At 43.0% G+C, this 20,520-nt stretch overlaps 2 protein-coding genes across 16 annotated transcripts in view; one reads left to right on the top strand and one right to left on the bottom strand.

The window, feature by feature from the left end:
• ZNF827 (zinc finger protein 827) overlaps positions 1-14,868 on the top strand; it is a 175,127-nt gene extending 160,259 nt beyond the window's left edge. For 3 of the 12 annotated variants that reach the window (XM_054484725.2, XM_063664151.1, XM_063664152.1), the window contains 3 exons: positions 6,753-6,944; positions 7,326-7,503; positions 10,901-14,868. In XM_054484725.2, coding sequence (XP_054340700.1) covers positions 6,753-6,944; positions 7,326-7,503; positions 10,901-11,720 — 1,190 coding nt within the window. In that variant the 3' untranslated portion in view covers positions 11,721-14,868. Of the gene's footprint in view, positions 1-6,752; positions 6,945-7,325; positions 7,517-9,028; positions 9,096-9,374; positions 9,408-10,900 lie in introns of those variants that run through there. The other 9 variants (XR_010126149.1, XM_063664153.1, XM_063664155.1 and 6 more) reach the window with 9 other exon arrangements.
• Positions 1-20,520, bottom strand: part of C3H4orf51 (chromosome 3 C4orf51 homolog) — a 93,139-nt gene that overhangs the window by 534 nt on the left and 72,085 nt on the right. For 2 of the 4 annotated variants that reach the window (XM_054484732.1, XM_054484730.1), the window contains one exon: positions 18,149-18,298. The gene's annotated coding sequence lies outside the window, so the exon portion shown is untranslated. Of the gene's footprint in view, positions 1-1,350; positions 1,410-15,706; positions 16,588-18,148; positions 18,299-20,520 lie in introns of those variants that run through there. The other 2 variants (XM_054484731.2, XM_054484733.1) reach the window with 2 other exon arrangements.

Below are 20,520 nucleotides of genomic sequence, written 5' to 3'. Positions count from 1 at the left end.
AAGTTATGATATAAAGCAATATATATGCTATATGACATATAAAGCAATATATATGTTATATGACATATATAGCAGTATATATTCCCAAGAACAGGGAGCTTATCTAAGTCACTGCTGTATCTCAGCACCTGGAGCAGGCCCTACACAGTACAAGTGGGGAATCAATGTTCCTTCGGTGAATGAATATATTTGTGTGCAAGCTCATCTGTGCACATTTGTGCATGCTAAGTAAGAAAACTACTCAGACGTGGCCCTTGCTTGAACCTTAGAGTCCTAGTGACTTATTTCTGTAATCTATGTGGAAGTTACTTGGCATGGAGGAAAACACACACTGAATTCTCGATCCGGGTTCTAGACCCTATGGTACCATAAGTAGTATTGTGAATGTAGGACCTCAGTTAACTTCTCTGGGCCTCCATCTGTTCCCTATATTTTCACATGCGCAGGAGATGCCCTTAGGCCTAAGATTCTCTAATTCTATGAGCCTTGTTCTCTAATTTGATTTTCCTGTCTTAGGAAAAGGCACCTATTATTTCAGTACCTTAGGAAATCTGCCACGCTATCTTGTTACCTAAGTGAAGTTGTGATCTGCAGCATAAGCTCTAATCAACAGCATGCATTTTGTTTAGTCTCCTACAGAACCCATGCTTTGTCACATTTTCTTATGGGTTGCTGTTACTCCAGGCATGCCTGCGAGTGGGATGTTAAAGGGATACCTGAGGGACTGTCCTCTCATTAGGCATTTCCACATAGTGACCCCTCCTCACCTTCTTTCTCCCACTGTCTGGCGTCTTATCCCTGCAGAGAATATCAACAAGGGGAAAATATCCCCTCTGGTGCTTGTGACTTCTTCAATGCAAATTGTGCTGCAATTTCTAAATGTTGCAATAAATGGCATTGAGGAATCTGAAATGGCTATTTGGAAAATACAGCTATCAATACCTCACCTCATATTGACACCAAAATAAATTCCAGATAACTTACAGAATCCCTATTAACAAATCAGCCCTAGAAAAGCCTGAAGAAAATAGAATATTTATCAAGCTTACAGAGCGAGAAGGATTTGTAAAAGCTTAAGTGATAAAATAAAGCACAAAAGAAAACAATCGAGAGATTTGACACATAAAAATTTCTTCAGTTTGCAAAATAACAGAAAAAGAGAAGCAAAACCAAAACCTGTATCTGTAAAAATGTGTTTACAAAAATGACAAAAGCTTAATATATTTACTACATAGAATATTCCTATAAACTATTAAGAAAAATTTTAGGCCTCTAATTGAAGAATTAGCAAAGGATATGAGGACATGAGCAGTCAATTCACAATGAAGGAAATAAAAGCTAACCACTTACCATAAGGAAACACATACAGCCTCACTGACAGTCCAGCTAAAACTCAAGGCTTATTCCACCTGTTAAGTTAGGAGAACATTTGATATTAATACTCACTGTTGCTGGGATGATGCTGGTACTCACATTGCTGTTGCCCTAAAGAGTGGTAAAACTCCTTGGAAACTAATTAAGCTATATATACCAAGAGGCTTAAAATGTAATGCCCTGTGACCCAGTAATCCCATCTCTGGGAATTTATTCATGGGAAAATATTCAATCAGTGAAATATTAATTTTAACTTTAAATTTAATTTTAAGGAACTATTTAAGTAGAATAATCCCCTCCATGGATATAATACAATCATTTAAAACAATGCAAATATTTTCATGAATTTTTTGAGAGCCAACTCTGTACAAATATCTAAAATAGCGTGGGAAAATACAAAGTACTAGTTATCATTATTATTATATTTTATTATATATGTTTTATAATAGGATAATAATATTTTCTATAATGCTTACCATTATCCAGACATTGTTCTTAGTGATTTACATATAAAAACCTATTTAATTATCACAACCACCTTATGAGGTAAGTGCTGATATTATCCCCATTTTATAGATGAGATAACTGAGGCACAAAGTTAAGTATCTTGTTCAAAATAATACAGCTACTAAGTGGTAGAGGTGAGATTCAAACTCACATGTTCTGATCTATTTTTTATTATTATTATTTATTTATTTATTTATTTTGAGACAGGGTCTCACTCTGTTGCTGAGGCTGGAGTGAAGTGGCGCGATCTTGGCTCACTGCAACCTCCACCTCTCAAGTCCAAGCAATTTTCGTGTCTCAGCCCCCTGAGTAGCTGGGATCACAGGCATGGGCCACCACGCCCAGCTTATTTTTTGGTATTTTTAGTAGAGATGGGGTTTTGCCATTTGGCCAGGCTGGTCTCAAACTCCTGGCCTCAGGCAATTCACCCACTTCAGCCTCCCAAAGTGCTGGGATTACAGGCGTGAGCCACAGCACCCAGCCTGGATCTAGAGTCCTTATTCTTAACCTTAATGGAAACAATTTAAAAGTAGAAGAAGTGCTTACTTTGTTAAGAATGAAAAGTACTCTAAAATGTAACAGTGTCTGTATTGAGGAAGCAAGATGATTGGTAATTTTTTTTATGGTTTCAGTTTCCTAATTTGTGCTGTTTAAAATTGTGCAATATTTAGGGGTTTTGTTTTGTTTTCTAAGTTCTCTTCAGCTGGTTGTCCTAATGTGTGAAGTTGCATCACCTGTGCACAGGTGTCCTTCACCAAGATCTTTGTGATGCTGAAGAAGGTAAATGACCACTTGGGTCACAGTTAGCCTTGGACTTGGCTGGCAAGGGCACCCTGGCTCTTTCCACAGACATCGCAAAACAAGATGAGGACAGAAACAGGGGAGGCTGTTTGGACTAGGGATTACACATTGAGCAAGCTGGGCTGCATCACAGAGTGGCTGGCACAGCACATTGTATCTTTATACATTTATTAATTTAGGTATTTCTGCCTGGTGCCTTAATTTAGGTATTTCTAATTAATTTAGGTATTTCTGCCTGGTACTTGAATCTATGTTTAGAAATGGTAGTTGAAATTAATATGTTTTCATTCTAAAAACGAATTTAAGAGAATCACTTGCAGCAGGTGAATATTAGAAGATGGAGTTGCAATATCAGAGATTCAGGATCTCCGCTAAAAATGTTCTACCTAGAAAATGTAGCTAAGCTGGTTTAAATATATACTGATAAGCAACTGGCAATAATGGTACTAGTTGTCACATAGCTTTCTTGTACCAAGAGAGAAGTCTGTAGTCTAAAGTCATACGCCATTGCTCCTCATGGTCAGTGACTGAGGTCACATACTTGCAGTTCTAATAGGAGCAAGATTTTTAAAATTGTGAACTGAAGTAAGAGTTGTCTGCCCTGGACCCTAAGTGCAGTTCTGACAGGAACAGGATTTGAAAACATTGTAAGTGGGTACATATTTCTTCCTTTCTCTTTTTAAAAACTTTTTAAAATGTCGTCACTCTAGAAAATTTTGAAAATGGAATAAAAGTAAACAAACACGACACCAATAATTTTACACTCTAGTGTAACCCACCATTACAGCTCTGTTTATTTCCAAACTTTGTATACATATATATATAGATCTATATCTAGATATAGATCTAGATCTATCTAGATCTATCTAGATATAGATCTAGATATATCTATCTGGATATCTAGATAGATCTAGATAGATCTATCTAGATATATATATTTTTTTTTGAGACGGAGTCTTGCTCTGTTGCCCAGGCTGGAGTAAAATGGCACCATCTCCGTTCACCACAACCTCTGCCTCCACAGTTTCAAGCGATTCTCCTGCCTCAGCCTCCCAAGTAGCTGGGATTATAGGCATATGCCACCACACCTGGCTAATTTAATCTCCTAATAAAGGAAGTTAGGTTCTAACATTTACAGTCACTAGATTGCTTAATTAACTGATTTGAAGGGAACTGAAGAACAGTCTCCCTATATTTTCTCCCCAACCTAAAACTATGGGGTCACGTTGAATCTGTAAATCATTTTTTGGATTATTGACATCTTAACATTCTTAAGTCTCTTGAACCAGGAACAAAGTCTAGCTCTCCAGTTACTTGGGGTTTATAATGTACATCTTTAGGCCAGGTACAGTGGCTCATGCTTTTAATCCCAGTACTTTGGGAGGCCAAAGTGGGCAGATCACTTGAGGTCAGGAGTTCAAGACCAGCCTAGCCAACATGGTGAAACCCTGTCTCTTCTGAAAATACAAAAATGAGCCAGGCATGATGGCACACACCTGTAATCCCAGCTACTTGGGAGGCTGAGGCAGGAAAATTGCTTGAACCCGGGAGGTGGAGGTTGCAGTGAGCTGGGATCACGTTACTGTACTCCAGCTTGGGCAACAGAGTGAGACCTTGTCTCCAAAAAAAAAGTACATCTTTAGTTTATCACAGTAAAACTTCAAGTGATTGATTAAACCACTTCATATGTTGTATAAGAACCTCACGCAAGTAGACTTCCATTTCTCTCCTCCTAGCCTTTATGCTATTGTCATATGTTTACTTATGTTTTATAAACCCTACAAAACACTGTTATTTTTGTTTAAACAATATTACTTTTATCTTTTAAAGATATCTCAATAATTTAAAAATTATGAATTTATCCATGTATTTATTATTTCCAGCCTCTTCATTCTTTTGTGTAGATCAGTTTTATATCTGGTTTCATTTTCTTCTGCCTGGGCTTTGAACATTTCTTCTAATTCAGGTCTGCTGGTGATGAATTCTTTCATTTGTTTTAACGTGAGCTTTTGTTTGTTGCCTTCATTTTTGAAATATATTTTCACTGGGTATAAGATTTTAGGTTGACAATGTATCTTTCAGTACTTTAAAGATGTTGCTTTACAGTCTTCTTACTTGCATAGTTTCCAGTGAGAAATCCACTGTCATCCTTGCTTTTGTTCCTGTGCACATAACATATCTTTCTTCCTCTGGCTACTTTTAGGATTTTGTTCTTTAGCACTGATTTTGAGCAATTCATGATGTTTTTTTGTATAGGTTTCTTCGTGTTTCTTATGCTTGAGAGGTTCATTGAGCTTCTTGGATCTATGGGTTTATGATTTTCCTCAAATTTGGAAAATTTTTGGCCATTTCAAATTTCCGCCCTCCCCACCCAACCAGAGATTCCAATTAAACTTATTTTAAGCTTCCCAAAGGCATCCCACAGTTCACTGATGCTCTTTTCATTTGGGGAGACTCCTTTCTGTTTCATTTCAGATAGTTTCTATAGCTATTATCTTCGGGTTGACTCATTTTTTCCTCTGCCATGTCTAATGGGATTACTGCTGGTAACAGACACTGCAGTTTTCATCGGTAGAAATTTTATTTAGATCTTTTTAATATCGTCCATGTCTCTACTTAACTTCTTGAACATATGAAATACAGTCACCACTGTTTTAATGTCCTTGTCTGCGAAGTCTAACAACTGTGTCTGTTCTGGGTCACCTTTGATTGGTTGATTATTCTCAATTCGAATTGTGTTTATCTTTTTGCACATCTGATCACCTTTGGATGCAGACATTGTGATTTTTACCATGTTGGGTGCTTAATATTTTATATTCCTATACATACTCTTGACCTTTGTTTTAGGATGCAGATAGCTACCTGGAAACCTCGTTCCTTTGAGGTCTTGCTTTCATGATTCTTTGGCGGGTCTAGATCACTAGGCAGTGATTTATCTAGGTTTAACCCACTACTAAGAGACCTTTCTTAGTTTTCTACCTAATGCCCTGTAAATTATGTTTTTCCAATCTGACTGGTGGAAACAGGCATTATTTCTAGCCCTCTCTGAGTGCCGGAGTCTGTTCTCTAAGTTTTTCAGGTGGCTTTTCCCCCTCCAACTATGGGTAGTTTCTTCACCCCCATGCTCTGATCCATACTTTGCTGAATACTCAAGGGGGACCCTCTCTGTGTCTCTGGGGTTGTTCTTCTGTGCTGCCCCTTCCTCTCTGATACTCTGTCTTGCAAAGTCTGGTCAGACCCTCAGCTCTGTATCCTCCACTCAGGGAGTCTGTCAGGTTCCACCTGGTTCCTCCTCTCTGCAATGAAGCCTGGAGAGTCTCAAGGCAGGAAACTGATCAGTCACATGGCTCACCTTTTTTGTTTCCTGTCTCTCAGGGGCCACTTTTCTTCATTGCCTAACATCCAGTGATATGAAAACTAGCATTTGGTATAGTTTGTCTGATTTTTTTCAGTTGTTAGTAGTAATGGTAAACCCAGTCCCTGACACTCTCTCTTGAGTAGAAGCAGAAGTCTTCTGACACTAGATTTTAATGGCCTGCTGACTTGTGTGTATCTGGCTTTGAGGGAGAGGGTCCCGAGTACTGATGAAGAGCATGGACCCTGGAGTCAGACCAATTCAAACCTCTTCTCCACCACTTCCCAGCCATATGATCTAGGCCAGATTAACCTTTCTGTGACTCCATTGCCTCATCATAAAATGGGACTGATAACAGTTGTGCCACACAGGATTTTTGAAAAAACAAAATGAGATAATTTAAAGTATAATACAGTTCCTGGAACGTGGTAACATGTTTAGTACATCTTAGCTATTACTGTCATTTTATTTTAATTCATGTAAGACCTTAGTAAACACTTGTCAAATTAATGAATGCCTGCTCTTGGCCCCCAGTACCACAGAGGAGGTAGGTGCCTTAGGACCTGGGATCCCCCAGCAGTGGGGGAGCTGGGGACATGAGCCTGTGCCCCCAGAATGATGATGCATCCATGAGACTCAACTCGTCACCCTCAGTTGCTATAATTCTGAGGATTTTCATCTCAGTAACAGAATGGGTTATTTGCTTATTTTTCAGGGGAAGACAGGAAGACCCCCAGCGAATCAAATAGCCCCTCTTCATCCTCCCTCTCAGCTCTGAGTGATTCAGCCAACAGCAAAGATGATTCAGATGGCTCCCAGAAAAACAAGGGCGGGAACAACCTGCTGGTCATCTCTGTCATGCCTGGGAGCCAGCCCTCACTGAACAGTGAGGAAAAGCCAGAGAAAGGTAAGGAGGAGGTGGGTGTGAGCCTGCTCAACTCTCCGCACCCAGGATGACCCATTCTTGAGAATAAGCCCTGGACAGGAGCGATGTCAAAAACTAATAACAGGCCCAGGATGCAGTATGCTGGGCCTCACCTAAAGTTTGCATTTCTTTTGGCCTAATTCAAATCCAAGTATGGGTTGGAAGGATGGGGAGGGCGACATTGATTCCGATGTTTGTACATTTAACTCCTTTTAGCACAGAGATATGGGGAACAGTGCCTGGAAGGCTGTAGCTGTCAGGCGTCAGAGGAGGCGGGAGGAAGTGGGGGGGAGCTTGGCTCCACTCCTGCCGTCCTCTCCCTGCTGCCCCGTGCACCTCTATACCCAGCTTCGGTCCTTGCAGGGTTCGAATGTGTTTTTTGCAACTTTGTCTGCAAGACGAAGAACATGTTTGAGCGTCATCTGCAGATACACCTCATCACCCGGATGTTTGAGTGTGATGTGTGCCATAAGTTCATGAAGACCCCTGAACAGCTGCTGGAGCATAAGAAATGCCACACTGTCCCCACCGGTGGGCTCAAGTAAGGAAAGCAAGTACAGAACCTTTTACTGCGTTGTTATTAAATACCCTTTCCCCTTCCCTACCCCGTCCCTTCCCGTGAAGGTTTTGGGAGTCATGGAGAAGGGGAGCTTGGTATGAGGGGAGTTAGTCAGGAACCCCTGCTGCCTTTAGCTGGATTGAATTAGACCTGTCCCCCTAGGGTGTCAACAGATGTCAGTAGGAGAATCCATTTTGCAAATATCCCGGGATTCAGGGCAAGAAAAAAGACAGGTTGGAACAACCGAGCATGCAAGAATAGACTACACTGCTTGAGTTTTGTTGAGACTAGATTTTAATGGACTCAGGGCTTAGTGTCCCCAAGCATACATCATACTGTGACTGAGATTCACCTTCTCTGTTTTTCCGATGGCTTGCTACATATCCTTTAAGTAAACATTACAACCACCCCACCCTCCAAAATTGGACAGTTTGAACAGGCAGGAAGCAAAATTTTTCATGCAACGATCATGTGCTTCATGATCCTCCTGCAAACATACTGATGTCTTCTTCCCAAGATCTAGACAACGAGCATCATCTTTAACCAGTATTTTCAAGAGGCCCTTTGGTCTCAAGTGAGACCAATCAACTAATATCAAACATACTGTGTGTCTGGCTTGATAATAGGTGCTAACAGGCACACAGGAATAAAACACCATTTCCACCCTCAAGAAATGTATGTCCTAGTACTACCTCATCTGCGCAGTGAAATCAGAGTCCCTGTTCACAAGGCACTTAGGGTCTGGTAAAGAGAAAGCAGCACAGGTAGGAGGACACAGAAAGACACAGTCACAGTTTTCAAGGCATAATTACTAATTTTCAGCTAAACGATCATGTTGAGTGAAAAATTACATTTTACTTAACACAAGGGGGAAAAAACCTTTTGTTTTAAAACATGTTCATCATTGAAATGCACAACCTGCCAGAGAGGTGGCATGACTCCCCCAGATGGGTGAGGAAGGGAGAGATGGAAAAGACCCTGGGAGTGGAGTGTTGGGGGCAGTGCAGGCTGGGTCCCCCAGGCCTCTGCCTCCTCAAAAACTCCCCCACATAGAAGAGTCAGGGAACAACAGGATCTACCGTTGAACTCCATTTCGTTTCACTCTTGGGGGAGGGGGAGGGGAGGGCAGAAGGGATTGGGGAGGGGGTGATTATAATTCAAGGAAACCAGTAGATGGAAAATGCTTAGCGAGAGCTTATTTGGGGATTTGATTTGGTTTGTTCCCACTGTCCCTTTATAAATATTTGTGTGCTCTCATTTTAAAAAGAGAAACACCAGAACCATGTTTTTCTGTGGTTGGACCAGTGCTCACTGCCCTTCCCAGTAGCCCAGTCACACCCATGAACATTGCAGCCCCTGCCAGTTGTGGCTTTGCCAGTTCGCCTTTCCTCAGGGACCTCCAAAGTCCCGAGCCTCTGAAGCCATTGGGGAGAATGCACAGTGAACTCTGATGCTTTTGCTGGTACAGACACTTCCCGTGCGGTGCTAACCGTCCCCTGTGTAATAGTTTATGTTCTAGGATGACCAAGTAGAAGAATACTTTGAAAAAATTGATAATGCCTTCTGGCTATACAGTGAGTCTTTGTTTTGTTTTGTTTTGTTTCCTTTGCCATATCAGAGAATTAATTTGCCTGAGAGAGTGTCTTTAAGAAAATAACGGGAGCACGGAAAACCCTTAGCACTTTGCCTGAGCAGTGAAAGAAAGATTGAGCTGTGGGTCACAGAAATGTCCTTAAAATGAAACAGACTGCTGATGTCTAAATTGCTTTTCTGTGATGGAACTGCTTGTACTCTATATCCTGTTCATAATGCAGATCAAATAAGATTATACTATTATTTTTCTTTTGCCGTAGCTCAGGACAGTGGTGAGTTTCAGACTCCTCTAGGTAAGGCCCAGCTTGGCGTAGGGGTTGTGTGTGCACCTGACCTGGGAATGGGCTTTATATTTCTCTCGTGTGCACTCTTCTGTGAGCTGAGGTTCAAAGGCTAACGGCGAGCTTGGCGCTGAGGAGGCCGTGCACGGTGCACTTGGTTGTGTTGGGCTCTGCTGAACACCTCTCCAGACCCTCCGAGGACAGTCCACTCCTGGGCCCTGCCCTGCAGGAGCCAAGCAAGAGCTGAGGCAGCCACTTTTGCATCTGCATTCTTTGTGGAAAGAGAGCAAACACGCTACAGTTCTCATATAAGCCACTGACTCCAGCCTGGCAGCTTCTAAAAGAGAGGCTCAGCAGAGTTTGTTAACATGGCGTCACCACTCCTCGTGGCCCCTCTGGACAGCCAGGAGGGTTGGTGGTAGCGTAGCTCACTGCAAAGGATGGAGAAACCGAGCCACAGAGAGGCCCAGGCTAGGGTGTCCAGCTCCAGCCTGACAAGGTGATGGAGCTGGGACCAGCATCCGCCTTTCCAGAATCTACCTAAATTGCCTGTAGAGACCACTCAAATAATGAACCAGTATGTCCTGAGTGCTTACCATGTGCTGAGTACTCTACCAAGTACTGCAGAGAATGCAGAGGAAATGTAAGATACGGTCCTGCCCTCTGAGAATTTCCAATCCAGTTGGATTATTATCCTATCTCCGGCATAATCATGTATTAATAATGTCTTCGAGCTCCAGACAGCAGTTGTCTCCCTCCCTCCTCCCTTCCTCATTAGCAGATGGGCCATTGGATGGGCTTCCTTCTCCTCCCATGCCCCTGCCATAGTCCTCAGCTTCCTTTCCTGACAAAGAGCCAGTCCTGTAGGGAGATATGTTTTACGAGTACATAGATATGTACACATGCACACACTCACACAGAGAGACACACAGGCCTTCTCATCCTAACAACCCCTTAATAAGCACGATTCTGACCCCTGTGACTTTCTGTTTGCTGGAGGTAGCGCTCCCCCTATAAGCTGTTCTTTAAAACCTCTTAGCCTTTCTGCGTGTGCTTGGTGTGGTGCATGAAAAGTCGATTCTTTGTGTTGCTCCCATCTAGAGGGGAGGTCAGGAGGTTTAGACCTCTGTGCTGTCTGGTCGGGAGTGGGGAGGGCTCCGAGGGGCCGGGCGGGGGCTGGAGGGGAGCACCAGCAAATTGATTCCTGGCACTTTCTCTGCTCCCCTTAGTGAGGGCTGGCCTTGCCTGTATCGGCCAGGAGACCCAGAATAGGCTGAGCGGACCTCGCCAGAGCTGCTTGTCAGTGGGGGCTGCTCTGTCAGCAGGGAGAGCCAAAAAGGGCCGCTCCACCCCTGAGAGGCGGCAGGGCTGGGCTGGGCTGGGCTGGGCAGGCCAGGCCTCAGACACTGGGGGGTGGTGTGAGGGAAGGCTGGTGAGGCGGGGAGAAGTGTGGCTGCCTCTGAACCTTCCCGGCTGAACCTCCCTTGCGTTGCTTTCCCCGGCAGGTGCCCATTCTGCATTTATTCCACCAACCGCCCCGCTGCCATGGAGTGCCACCTCAAGACCCACTACAAGATGGAGTACAAGTGCCGGATCTGCCAGACGGTGAAGGCCAACCAGCTGGAGCTGGAGACGCACACCCGGGAGCACCGCCTGGGCAACCACTACAAGTGCGACCAGTGCGGCTACCTGTCCAAGACCGCCAACAAGCTCATCGAGCACGTGCGCGTCCACACCGGGGAGCGGCCCTTCCACTGTGACCAGTGCAGCTACAGCTGCAAGCGCAAGGACAATCTCAACCTGCACAAGAAGCTGAAGCACGCCCCACGCCAGACCTTCAGCTGCGAAGAGTGCCTGTTCAAGACCACACACCCTTTCGTCTTCAGCCGCCACGTCAAGAAGCACCAGAGTGGGGACTGCCCTGAGGAGGACAAGAAGGGCCTGTGTCCAGCCCCCAAGGAACCGGCCGGCCCGGGGGCCCCGCTCCTGGTGGTCGGGAGCTCCCGGAATCTCCTGTCTCCTCTGTCAGTTATGTCCGCCTCCCAGGCTCTGCAGACCGTGGCCCTGTCGGCAGCCCACGGCAGCAGCTCAGAGCCCAACCTGGCACTCAAGGCTTTGGCCTTCAACGGCTCCCCTTTGCGCTTTGACAAGTACCGGAACTCAGATTTTGCCCATCTCATTCCCTTGACAATGTTATACCCCAAGAACCACTTGGATCTCACATTCCACCCTCCCCGACCTCAGACTGCGCCTCCCAGCATCCCCTCACCCAAACACTCCTTCCTTGCCTATCTTGGACTGAGAGAAAGAGCAGAGACTGTCTGAGGGCAGCCATGTTCTGTACCAAAAACAAAGAGACAAAAGACAAAAAAAAAAAAACAAACCCACAAAACTTAAACACAACCCCAGCAGGTGTATGTTGCTGCAAAACCTACAGACCCCCATGGGTCTGGAACATGTGTACTGTATATCTTTAGTAAGGAATAGAGAATTGGCTCTGTGTGTATACCTATTGCATTGACCTGAAAGCTGCTTTATCCAATCTTCAGAGAGGTGACCTACTGCATACTTCTACCTTCAGAGGCATGCCTCCCCAGCCACCCACTCCCACTCTCAGCCCTTCTCCGTACTTTTCTCTGAAAGGAATCTTGTCTTGTTAAACCCTAAAGAGAGTGTCCTTAATAGCAATCAGCACTTGTAAGCTTATATACTGGTGCATTTGGTTTTCTGTTGGGTGAATGCGGTGTGTGGGCGTTTGTGGATTCTGAAAGAGAAAGCCGTGTGTCGTGTGCCATGACATTTCTATTGCACATTCTTTGTACTGGCTTCTTTAACAGCGATGAACGTTCTTTTCCCTCCTGGGTTGTTCATCCACAACAGTCTTTCCCTGTGCTCCTTCATCACCTTTCCCTCTCTCTTTGATGGCTACAGAGTGGTAGGGCCTGGTGCTTAGTCGATGAAGGAATGGTAGACATCTACAGTGCTGCTGGAGATTTCCGCCAGAGCGCTGGAGACCTTACGCTCAGATCTTCTGTGGTGATGAAGAGGCAAGGAATCAAGTGACTGATCTGGAAGAAATATCTCGCAGCACTGCAGCTAACATCACAGAACTTAAGTGTGTTTTGTGTGTGTGCCCACACGTAGATAAATGTGTACGGTGCACACACACAGTGCATCATTTTTTAAGGGCAGATTATATATATATATGATGTATTAATTCAGTGGTTACCATTTGTTTGCAGGAAAAAGAAATGTATGAGTGAAAAAATTTATGGTTGATAAATCCAGCCAAGGAGATTAAAAGGGGTTTGGAGAAATTCTGGGTATAAATGCTCAGACTAAAAAAAAGAAATGGCAGTTTTGCACAGTGCTATGGTCTTGCACTAGTTTTTGTTTCTCATCTGAAAAAAAAAAGTAAAATAAAAGGAAGAAAATGTACCTTTTTTATGGAACGAGTAGACTGTATGTTTGAAGATTTAGCCACAACCTCTTTGACATATAATGATGCAACAAAAAGGTGCTGTTTAGTCCTATGGTTCAGTTTATGCCCCTGACAAGTTTCCATTGTGTTTTGCTGATCTCCTGGCTAATCGCGGTATCCTCCATGTTATTAGTAATTCTGTATTCCATTTTGTTAACGCCTGGTAGATGTAACCTGCTAGGAGGCTAACTTTATACTTATTTAAAAGCTCTTATTTTGTGGTCATTAAAATGGCAATTTATGTGCAGCACTTTATTGCAGCAGGAAGCAGGTGTGGGTTGGTTGTAAAGCCCTTTGCTAATCTTAAAAAGTAATGGGTGATTTAAAAAGAAAAAAGGAAAAAATCTTTGGCTGAATATGTTCATTGCTTGTATTTTTAAAACAACAGAATTTCCAGTATGAAACAGGCTGAAAGAGCAGGAAGAAATGTTCTTTGTATAATAATGGGAAGTTTGGAATATAAAAGTTTATATATTATTTATCTATTGGAGAACTGGTGTACAGGAGGAACACTTTCTTACTGTGTTGCTGTTTTCCATCATGTGTTATCCTAAGAGTTGGGGTTTTTTAAAATCTGTTTCACCGGGGGAAAATAAAAGCGTCCCTAATGTTCTTCCTCTAGTCAGTTTGCTTTGCTGAAAGCTCCCTGGAAATTAGTACAGTTCTACATGAAGCCAGAAGACTGTACTGTCTGTCCACACCATGGTCTCCTCAGTCCCCTCCATGCCAGCCCCTCTTCCCCACACCCAGCAGGTGTGCTACACCTCCCTTTGCCAGTCATCCCGCCATGGATGGGGAGCCTACTTGGTGCCCTGGCAAACCTGTTTACACTAAGGAGATGCCCACAGGGAGCGGGAAGCTCCCAAACCCTCAGTCATTCTCCGGCAGAGACCTTTGCTCTTGGCCAGGTTTGAAACAATGTTCAACCTCGCCACGTCAATGTCTCAGTAAAAGACACTATAGATAGTTATGGACAATACACTCCAAGAATACTGGGCTTATGGGTGGGTTGGTTTTTTGTTTTGTTTTGTTTTGTTTTCAAGTCATGTCTTTATCCCCATATAATGGAGAATGTGCCACTTGGCTAATAATGTGTTTTCAAAATTACAAGTTCAGTGATGACAGGAAAGAGGGCTAAAGTAATCCCACAGAGGCTGGTAGAAAAGGCGAATCACACTTAAGCACCAGCGGGTTAAAAACCTGAAAGGGTGGCCCTGACAATTCGGACTATAGGTTTTACAGCATGCCACTTGTGCAATAGGAGGTCTAGGGTTGAAATTTTCAAGAACGAGAGGAGGTGAAGGAAGGAGACGTTTACTGCTCAAATGCCATGCATTTCACTGCTTGCCACTGAACTTGTATTTGAATGACTTAGTAATGCTTAATATAATTGGGCAACTTTTTTAGCACTTTGGAAAGAGTCATCAATCTTTCTGGTAAATTATAAAAGTTTTCTGAGTGAGAAAAGGTGTGTTTGGAGTTTGTTTGACTTTTTATATTATTATTATTGTTAATAAAGAAAAAAATCTACAGCATTTTTCATACTCCACCCTAGAAAATATGTACCCCTGAATTTGGTTTGCAGTTTGATACTCAGGGAAGGATGTATTCCATAGATATCCTTTCCGTGTAAAACACTAACATCTTTGAGAAATTCACCTACCAACTAACTTCAATTGTTGTCACTATGCATTCTTCAATGAAAACTAGCTTATTTTTCCATATAGTAATGCAGTTAGGGTTCTCAGCACTTTCTTTCTTCTATCCTTTTTTTAACTCTTCATATTATGTTCAGATGATCATACTGTCAAGGTTTGTGTACATTACTGAAAATTTGTATTGTATAAAGCTTTTTGCATTACAAGGCTGTACAGGGTCATTTTGACAGTAACTGGTATATTCCTTTGCATCTTATGTTGCATTGCCAATTTCTAGTGTATCCAGTTTGAAAGTATAATATACTCTAATTAAAAAAAAAAAAGGTTGGCTATACTCTTGTTTCTTTTTCTTTTTTGGTTTGCCATCCTTGACTGCTTGTTAGTCTCAGGGTTTTGTTTGTCTTGCTTTGTTCTGTTTTTTACTTCTCAGTGTATTTTAATCAGATTTCAGAAGTGTCCACTCCTGGTTATAACTGTCACAAAATTCAAGTGTTGAACAGCGATGGTTATAATGCAAACTGTTATTATGTACATCATTAATGGCCATTAAGGTTGAGAGCATATCCATCATTCAGGACAGTGGCAGGCCAGCTCCTTCCTGAAATTACTTAGTGACATTTAAAAGTGTTTGCCAGCCCTATCCTCTCCTGCTTAACATCATTTCATTGACCCCATAGCCAAAGGGGGGAAAACAGATGAATAATTCCATCTATCTTAATGAAGTTGGGCAACTATGAGATTTTAATGAGTGGAAAAATGGTATGTTTTGCAAACTAAATGATAATCTATCCAAATGCAAGTAATAATAGTTCACCATTCAAGGGAAGGTACCAGAGAAAGAAACTGAGACCAAAGACAGAGAGAGAAAGAAATGAAAAACACACTAAGTTCAAACAATTTTTTAAAATCCATTTTGTTCTATTTGAGACCTTTCCATGAATCTATGATGGTTGACAAAAATATATAAAGCAGCAGAAGAGACTGTTTTGCCTGGTTTGTAATTTGCATGCTTATAAATATAATGTCCTTTGCTTATTTCAAGCAATTGTGAACCACTTCACTCTAACATTTAAAAAGATCAAATTTACTTTTTTAAAAATGAGATAATGTAGGAGAAGCCACTTTGAAAATGGCCAGTCACTAATTAGACACTATTTTCTCTTTTATTTTTTCATCCAATAGCAATTTTTTAGGTGATTGAGTCAAATACGTTAATTTGATTCAAATACTAATTTTGTTTTGAGGTGGCTAGTGTTTATTGAAAATATTAAAATAAGCCAGACTTCTTTGATTTTTGCTAGTGCTACAGGCAGGTGTGTCTTCTCATTTTGTGTACACATTTTTTTTTCCTTAAACTCCACAGCTACCTGACATTTTCCCTGAAGTTGAGAATAGCCAGCAATACAAAGAAAATAATCATCAGTTTAGTAATCATTTCCCCAGAAATGGGCCTTCAGTGACTTTGAGAAATGGTCTGGAAACAGAACTGTTCATGACAGAACAGACCACATCCTCTCCCATCTTTACTTCTCTGGAAAACATGGTGTGTGGACCCCGGCATCTCCAAGCCAGTCATGAGGCCTTTGTTTGAATTTTAATCCAAACACAATTAGATATTTCTCCTACTGTCATGCTACATAAATATAGTTTAAGCTAAGACTCAAAGCCATGTTTTCTACAATGTGTCCACTGCTGATGGATTGTTTGGGGGCCACCAGTGAACTATGCCTGACCATTTAACAGAGCTGCCGCACTGGTCACAGGAGAGCAAGGAGAAATAGCAAACCGTGGTGAGCACATATGTCCCCTTATCCACAGTCAGAAACATCACAGTAGAACCCCTGCCTGCCAAAGGTCATGTGGGGCTTGTAAACAATTTGAAAGGGAAGACACATCTCATTAGTCACCTCCATGCTTTCAGTCTGTGGGGACGAAGGAGAGCCAAGAGGTGCTTAGTGAGAGATGGAAGCGGGTAGCAGCTGAGTGATTTCATCGGTGCCTCCAGAAGACAGAGAATATAGAACTGGAACCCTTCCCAGCAGCAGCTTAGAACCTGTGAGCAAAATCACAAGATAAAAGGAGTCCCTTGGAGATTTAAGATTCATTCTAAGGAGCCATCTATCACAGATATTCAAGATACTCCAGCCAATATTCTTGCTTACATCATTCCCTCAGAATAGAAGAGTCCCACACAAAATGGGTTTTATTTTGGGAATAACTACAATTAACTAAGCAGGCAAATGCCTGTAAAACAGGCCCCAGGGTAAGTGAAGTGCGGTGACTCCCAGAAATTGGGGCACCCCGTTTTTCCCTGTGCAACATCTGAAGGGTTATTTATTAATCAAGGCCTCTTCTTTATGAAGTAGTAGAGTTTCTGTTCATAATTCTTTCCTTGTAGCTGAATCTGTAAAACAGGAAAATTCAGATCCTGCTCACAGTGACAGGAGGTGCAAAAGGGAAAAGAAAAACCAATTGCTATATCCCCCTGGAATTCCTTTCTCGTACAGCTAAGTATTAGTTCATTAGTTCTTGGTTTTCAGTAGAATTACAAACCTGGAGCAGAGAATCTGCTTCAATTCACACTTCAAAATCATTTCCCCCTACACAATTCCTTATAGGTGGTTTTTTACCCTGTATAGTGAGAAAATTTGGATTACTTGGAGTCAGGCTACCTGAGTTACAAACCTGGCTCAGACACAAACTAGGGGTGTGATTATGACATACCATTAAGCATCTTATGAAAAGAGCCGCTTAACTAAATGATCTCTAAGGCCCCTTCCCACTCTAATATAACATATAATCAACTATGATTCTACAACTTGTTGTAAACAAGAAAAAGTCAGCCTTTTGAAAGAGAGATGGTTACAAGGCAGAATCCTTGTAAGGCAGTTACAGCAAAAATGGCACCTCAATATTTTCAAGTCACAACAGGCTCAGTGAAGGGAAAAGAATGACTACAAAGATTTTTCTGCTCACTTCACAGGTTGGGAGATCTCAAGTTTTTCTCTTCTTTTTTTTTTCTTTTTTATTTTTTGAAACAGAGTCTCAATTCTGTTACCCAGGCTGGAGTACAGTGGCATGATCTCAGCTCACTGCAACCTCCACCTCCCAGGTTCAAGCAATTCTCCTGCCTCAGCCTCCTGAGTAGCTGGGATTACAGATGCATGCCACCATATCCAGCTAATTTTTATATTTTTTAGTAGAGACACAGTTTCACCATGTTGGCCAGGCCAGTCTTGAACTCCTGACCTCAAGTGATACTCCTGCCTCGGCCTCCCAAAGTGCTGGGATTACAGGCGCAAGCCACCGTGCCTGGCTTAAAGTTTTCCTTGTCTGGTTAGAGCTAACTCTCCATGCTTGGATTGCCTGCAATCATCTTGAGGGTGGCTTAAACATATTTTACTGAACTGTTTGATCTGGTTTGATGAGTTAGGGGTTTGCCAGATGGTTGGAGAGGCTTTGCCCTGCCCACTTTCATCTCTCCAACTCTGCTCCCTCCATTTCCCATCCCAATTGCTTCCAGCCTCCTCAAAGTCACCAGTGCCACTGTGACCACTGAGCTCTGACAACCACTTTTCATATGTTTTCTGTAGAAGAGTAAATGGTTTCTTATAGCAGGTATAATGAAACATTTTATTTAGTTTTAGCATAATGAAAGAATACACTAAATATTGAGGTGGCAAAGAAGCCCTGGGCAGGCAGCAAGAGCCACTTGGTGAAGCCGAGAGGAGGTCCTGTCAATGACGTCTGACCCGAGCTGGTTGCTACAACAAAAGGTAGAATAAGGTGAGTCTGTGAGGTGGGGAGCAAGTGGTATCCAATACAATGATCATATTTGGTGTGAATGTTGCCACGTCTTTAGCCTCTAGGTCAATGTTGGTTACCCACCCACCCTGCTGGGTTAGCTCAACATACTTGCCCTCCACTCCTGGCCCCTACTCCTGAGAAGGACTGATGGTCTTGGGCAGAGCCAAGGACAGCGTTGTGTCATGATGCTAAGAAATGGAGGAGTTGGCACATTAAGAGGCAGGCAAAGCCTTCTCATTCATGTAGCAGGCTCTCTTTAGAGTCCTCCCATATTGGGGGTGTGTTATTTCTCTTATGGGATGTAGCTCTTCTAGGACTTTTTAAGGAGAAGCCACTGGAGAGGGTTGTGCACTGCCTTCCACCATAGCCTCCTTGACCTAGGAAAGCCACATGAGAGCCAAAACAGGGCTGATAGGGACAAGTTACCACCCAGCCCTCTGCAGGCAGCCTCAAGCCCAAGCAAAAGGCATCTCAGTGGCTCTCCTAGGTCCAAACTCACCATGAAAGGGGTGGTGAGCCATACTCCAACTAGGAATAAAAAGATTACATTTGTCTGGCATCTTCTCTGTGCATATAACTCCCCCAGGAACATGGGGCTGGACAAGAAGTAGCTGCACTCATAACAGATAATTGAAAATTAAAATATTCAGTATAGGGGTTTTCTCTGTTTCTTCTCATCTTTGACACATAACTAGCAGTTGTATTATTAATGGAAGATTGGGATAAAGATGGACTGATGGATAGGATGGCCACATGGATACATAGAATGTATATATAAAGAATGCATAGGTACATACATAATAAAGATAGAAACATAATAAATATGCATGTGTGGGACCACCCAGAAGGAAGGTCATTAATTTTAATATTCTAGGATTCATATTAAAATACAATATTTTTCAAGGGTGGAGCAAGCTGGTCGAATAGAAGCATTCACCAATCGTCCTCTTTTTCCCCCACCAGAAGCACCAAATTTAACAACTATCTACACACACACACACACACACACACACACAAAACCTTCATAAGGACCAAAAATCAGGTGAGCAAGCACCTGGTTTTAACTTCATATTACTGAAGAAGGCACTGAAGAGGGTAGAAAACACAGTCTTAAATTGCCAAGACCATCCCTCCCCCAGCCCCCAGCAGTGGCCACGGGACACGCAGGATCTGTGTACTTGTGGGAGGGAGAGCACAGCGATTGTGGGACCCTGCACTGACCTAAGTGCTGCCTTGTTACAGTGGAAAAAAAACTAGGCTGAACTCAATAGATGGCCACTCATGCTGGCAGCATTTAGAACAGCCCTAGCCAGAGGGGAATTGCCTATCCAAATGGTCGGAACTTGAGTTCAGGCAAGACCCACCATTGTGGGCTAAAGCGCTCTGAAATCCTAAATAAATTCAAAAGGCAGCTTAGGCCACAAGAATGGCAAGTCTTAGTGCTGTGCTGGACTTGAAACCAGTGAACTTAGAGGGTATATGACCTACTGAGACACCAGCCAGGGCAGCTAAGGGAGTGCCCATGCCACCTCTGCACCAACCCCAGGCAGTACAGCTTACAGCTCCAAAATGGACCGCTTCCTTCCATTTGAGCAGAGAAAAGGGAAGAGAAACGAGGGCTTTGTCTTGTAACTTGGATAACAGTTCAGCCACAGTAGCACAGGGCACTGGGAAGAGTCATAAGGCGCTGATTCCAGGCCCTAGCTCATGGACGTTTCTAGACACATCCTGGGCCAGGAAGAAATCACTGCCTTGAAGAGGAGCCACTCCTGGCAACATTCATCACCTGCGACTAAAGATCCCTTGGGTCCTGCATAACCAGCAGCGATACCCAGATAGTACATCAAGAACTTTGGGTGAGACTGAGATTTGCTGGCTTCAGATAAGACCCAGAATATTCTGAGCTGTGGTGCCTACTGTGAGAGATTCCTTCTGCTTGAGATAAGCAGAGGGAAAAATAAAGGGGACTTTGTCTTGAACCTTAGGTACCAGCTTGACCACAGTGGGGTAGAGCACCAAGCAGGTTCTTGAGGTTCCTGATTCCAGACATTGGCTCATGGACAGCATTTCTGGACCTGCCCTGGGCCAAAGGGGAGCCCACTGCCCTGACAGGTGAGTCCCAGGCCAGGCAGCATTCACCACAAGCTGACTGAAGAACCCCTGGGCCTTAAGGGAACAT

Source organism: Pongo pygmaeus, chromosome 3 (assembly GCF_028885625.2).
Source record: "Pongo pygmaeus isolate AG05252 chromosome 3, NHGRI_mPonPyg2-v2.0_pri, whole genome shotgun sequence".
Classification (NCBI taxonomy): Eukaryota; Metazoa; Chordata; class Mammalia; order Primates; family Hominidae; genus Pongo; species Pongo pygmaeus.
Note: the sequence above shows the minus strand (reverse complement) of the source record. Positions and strands in the feature narration are given on the sequence as shown.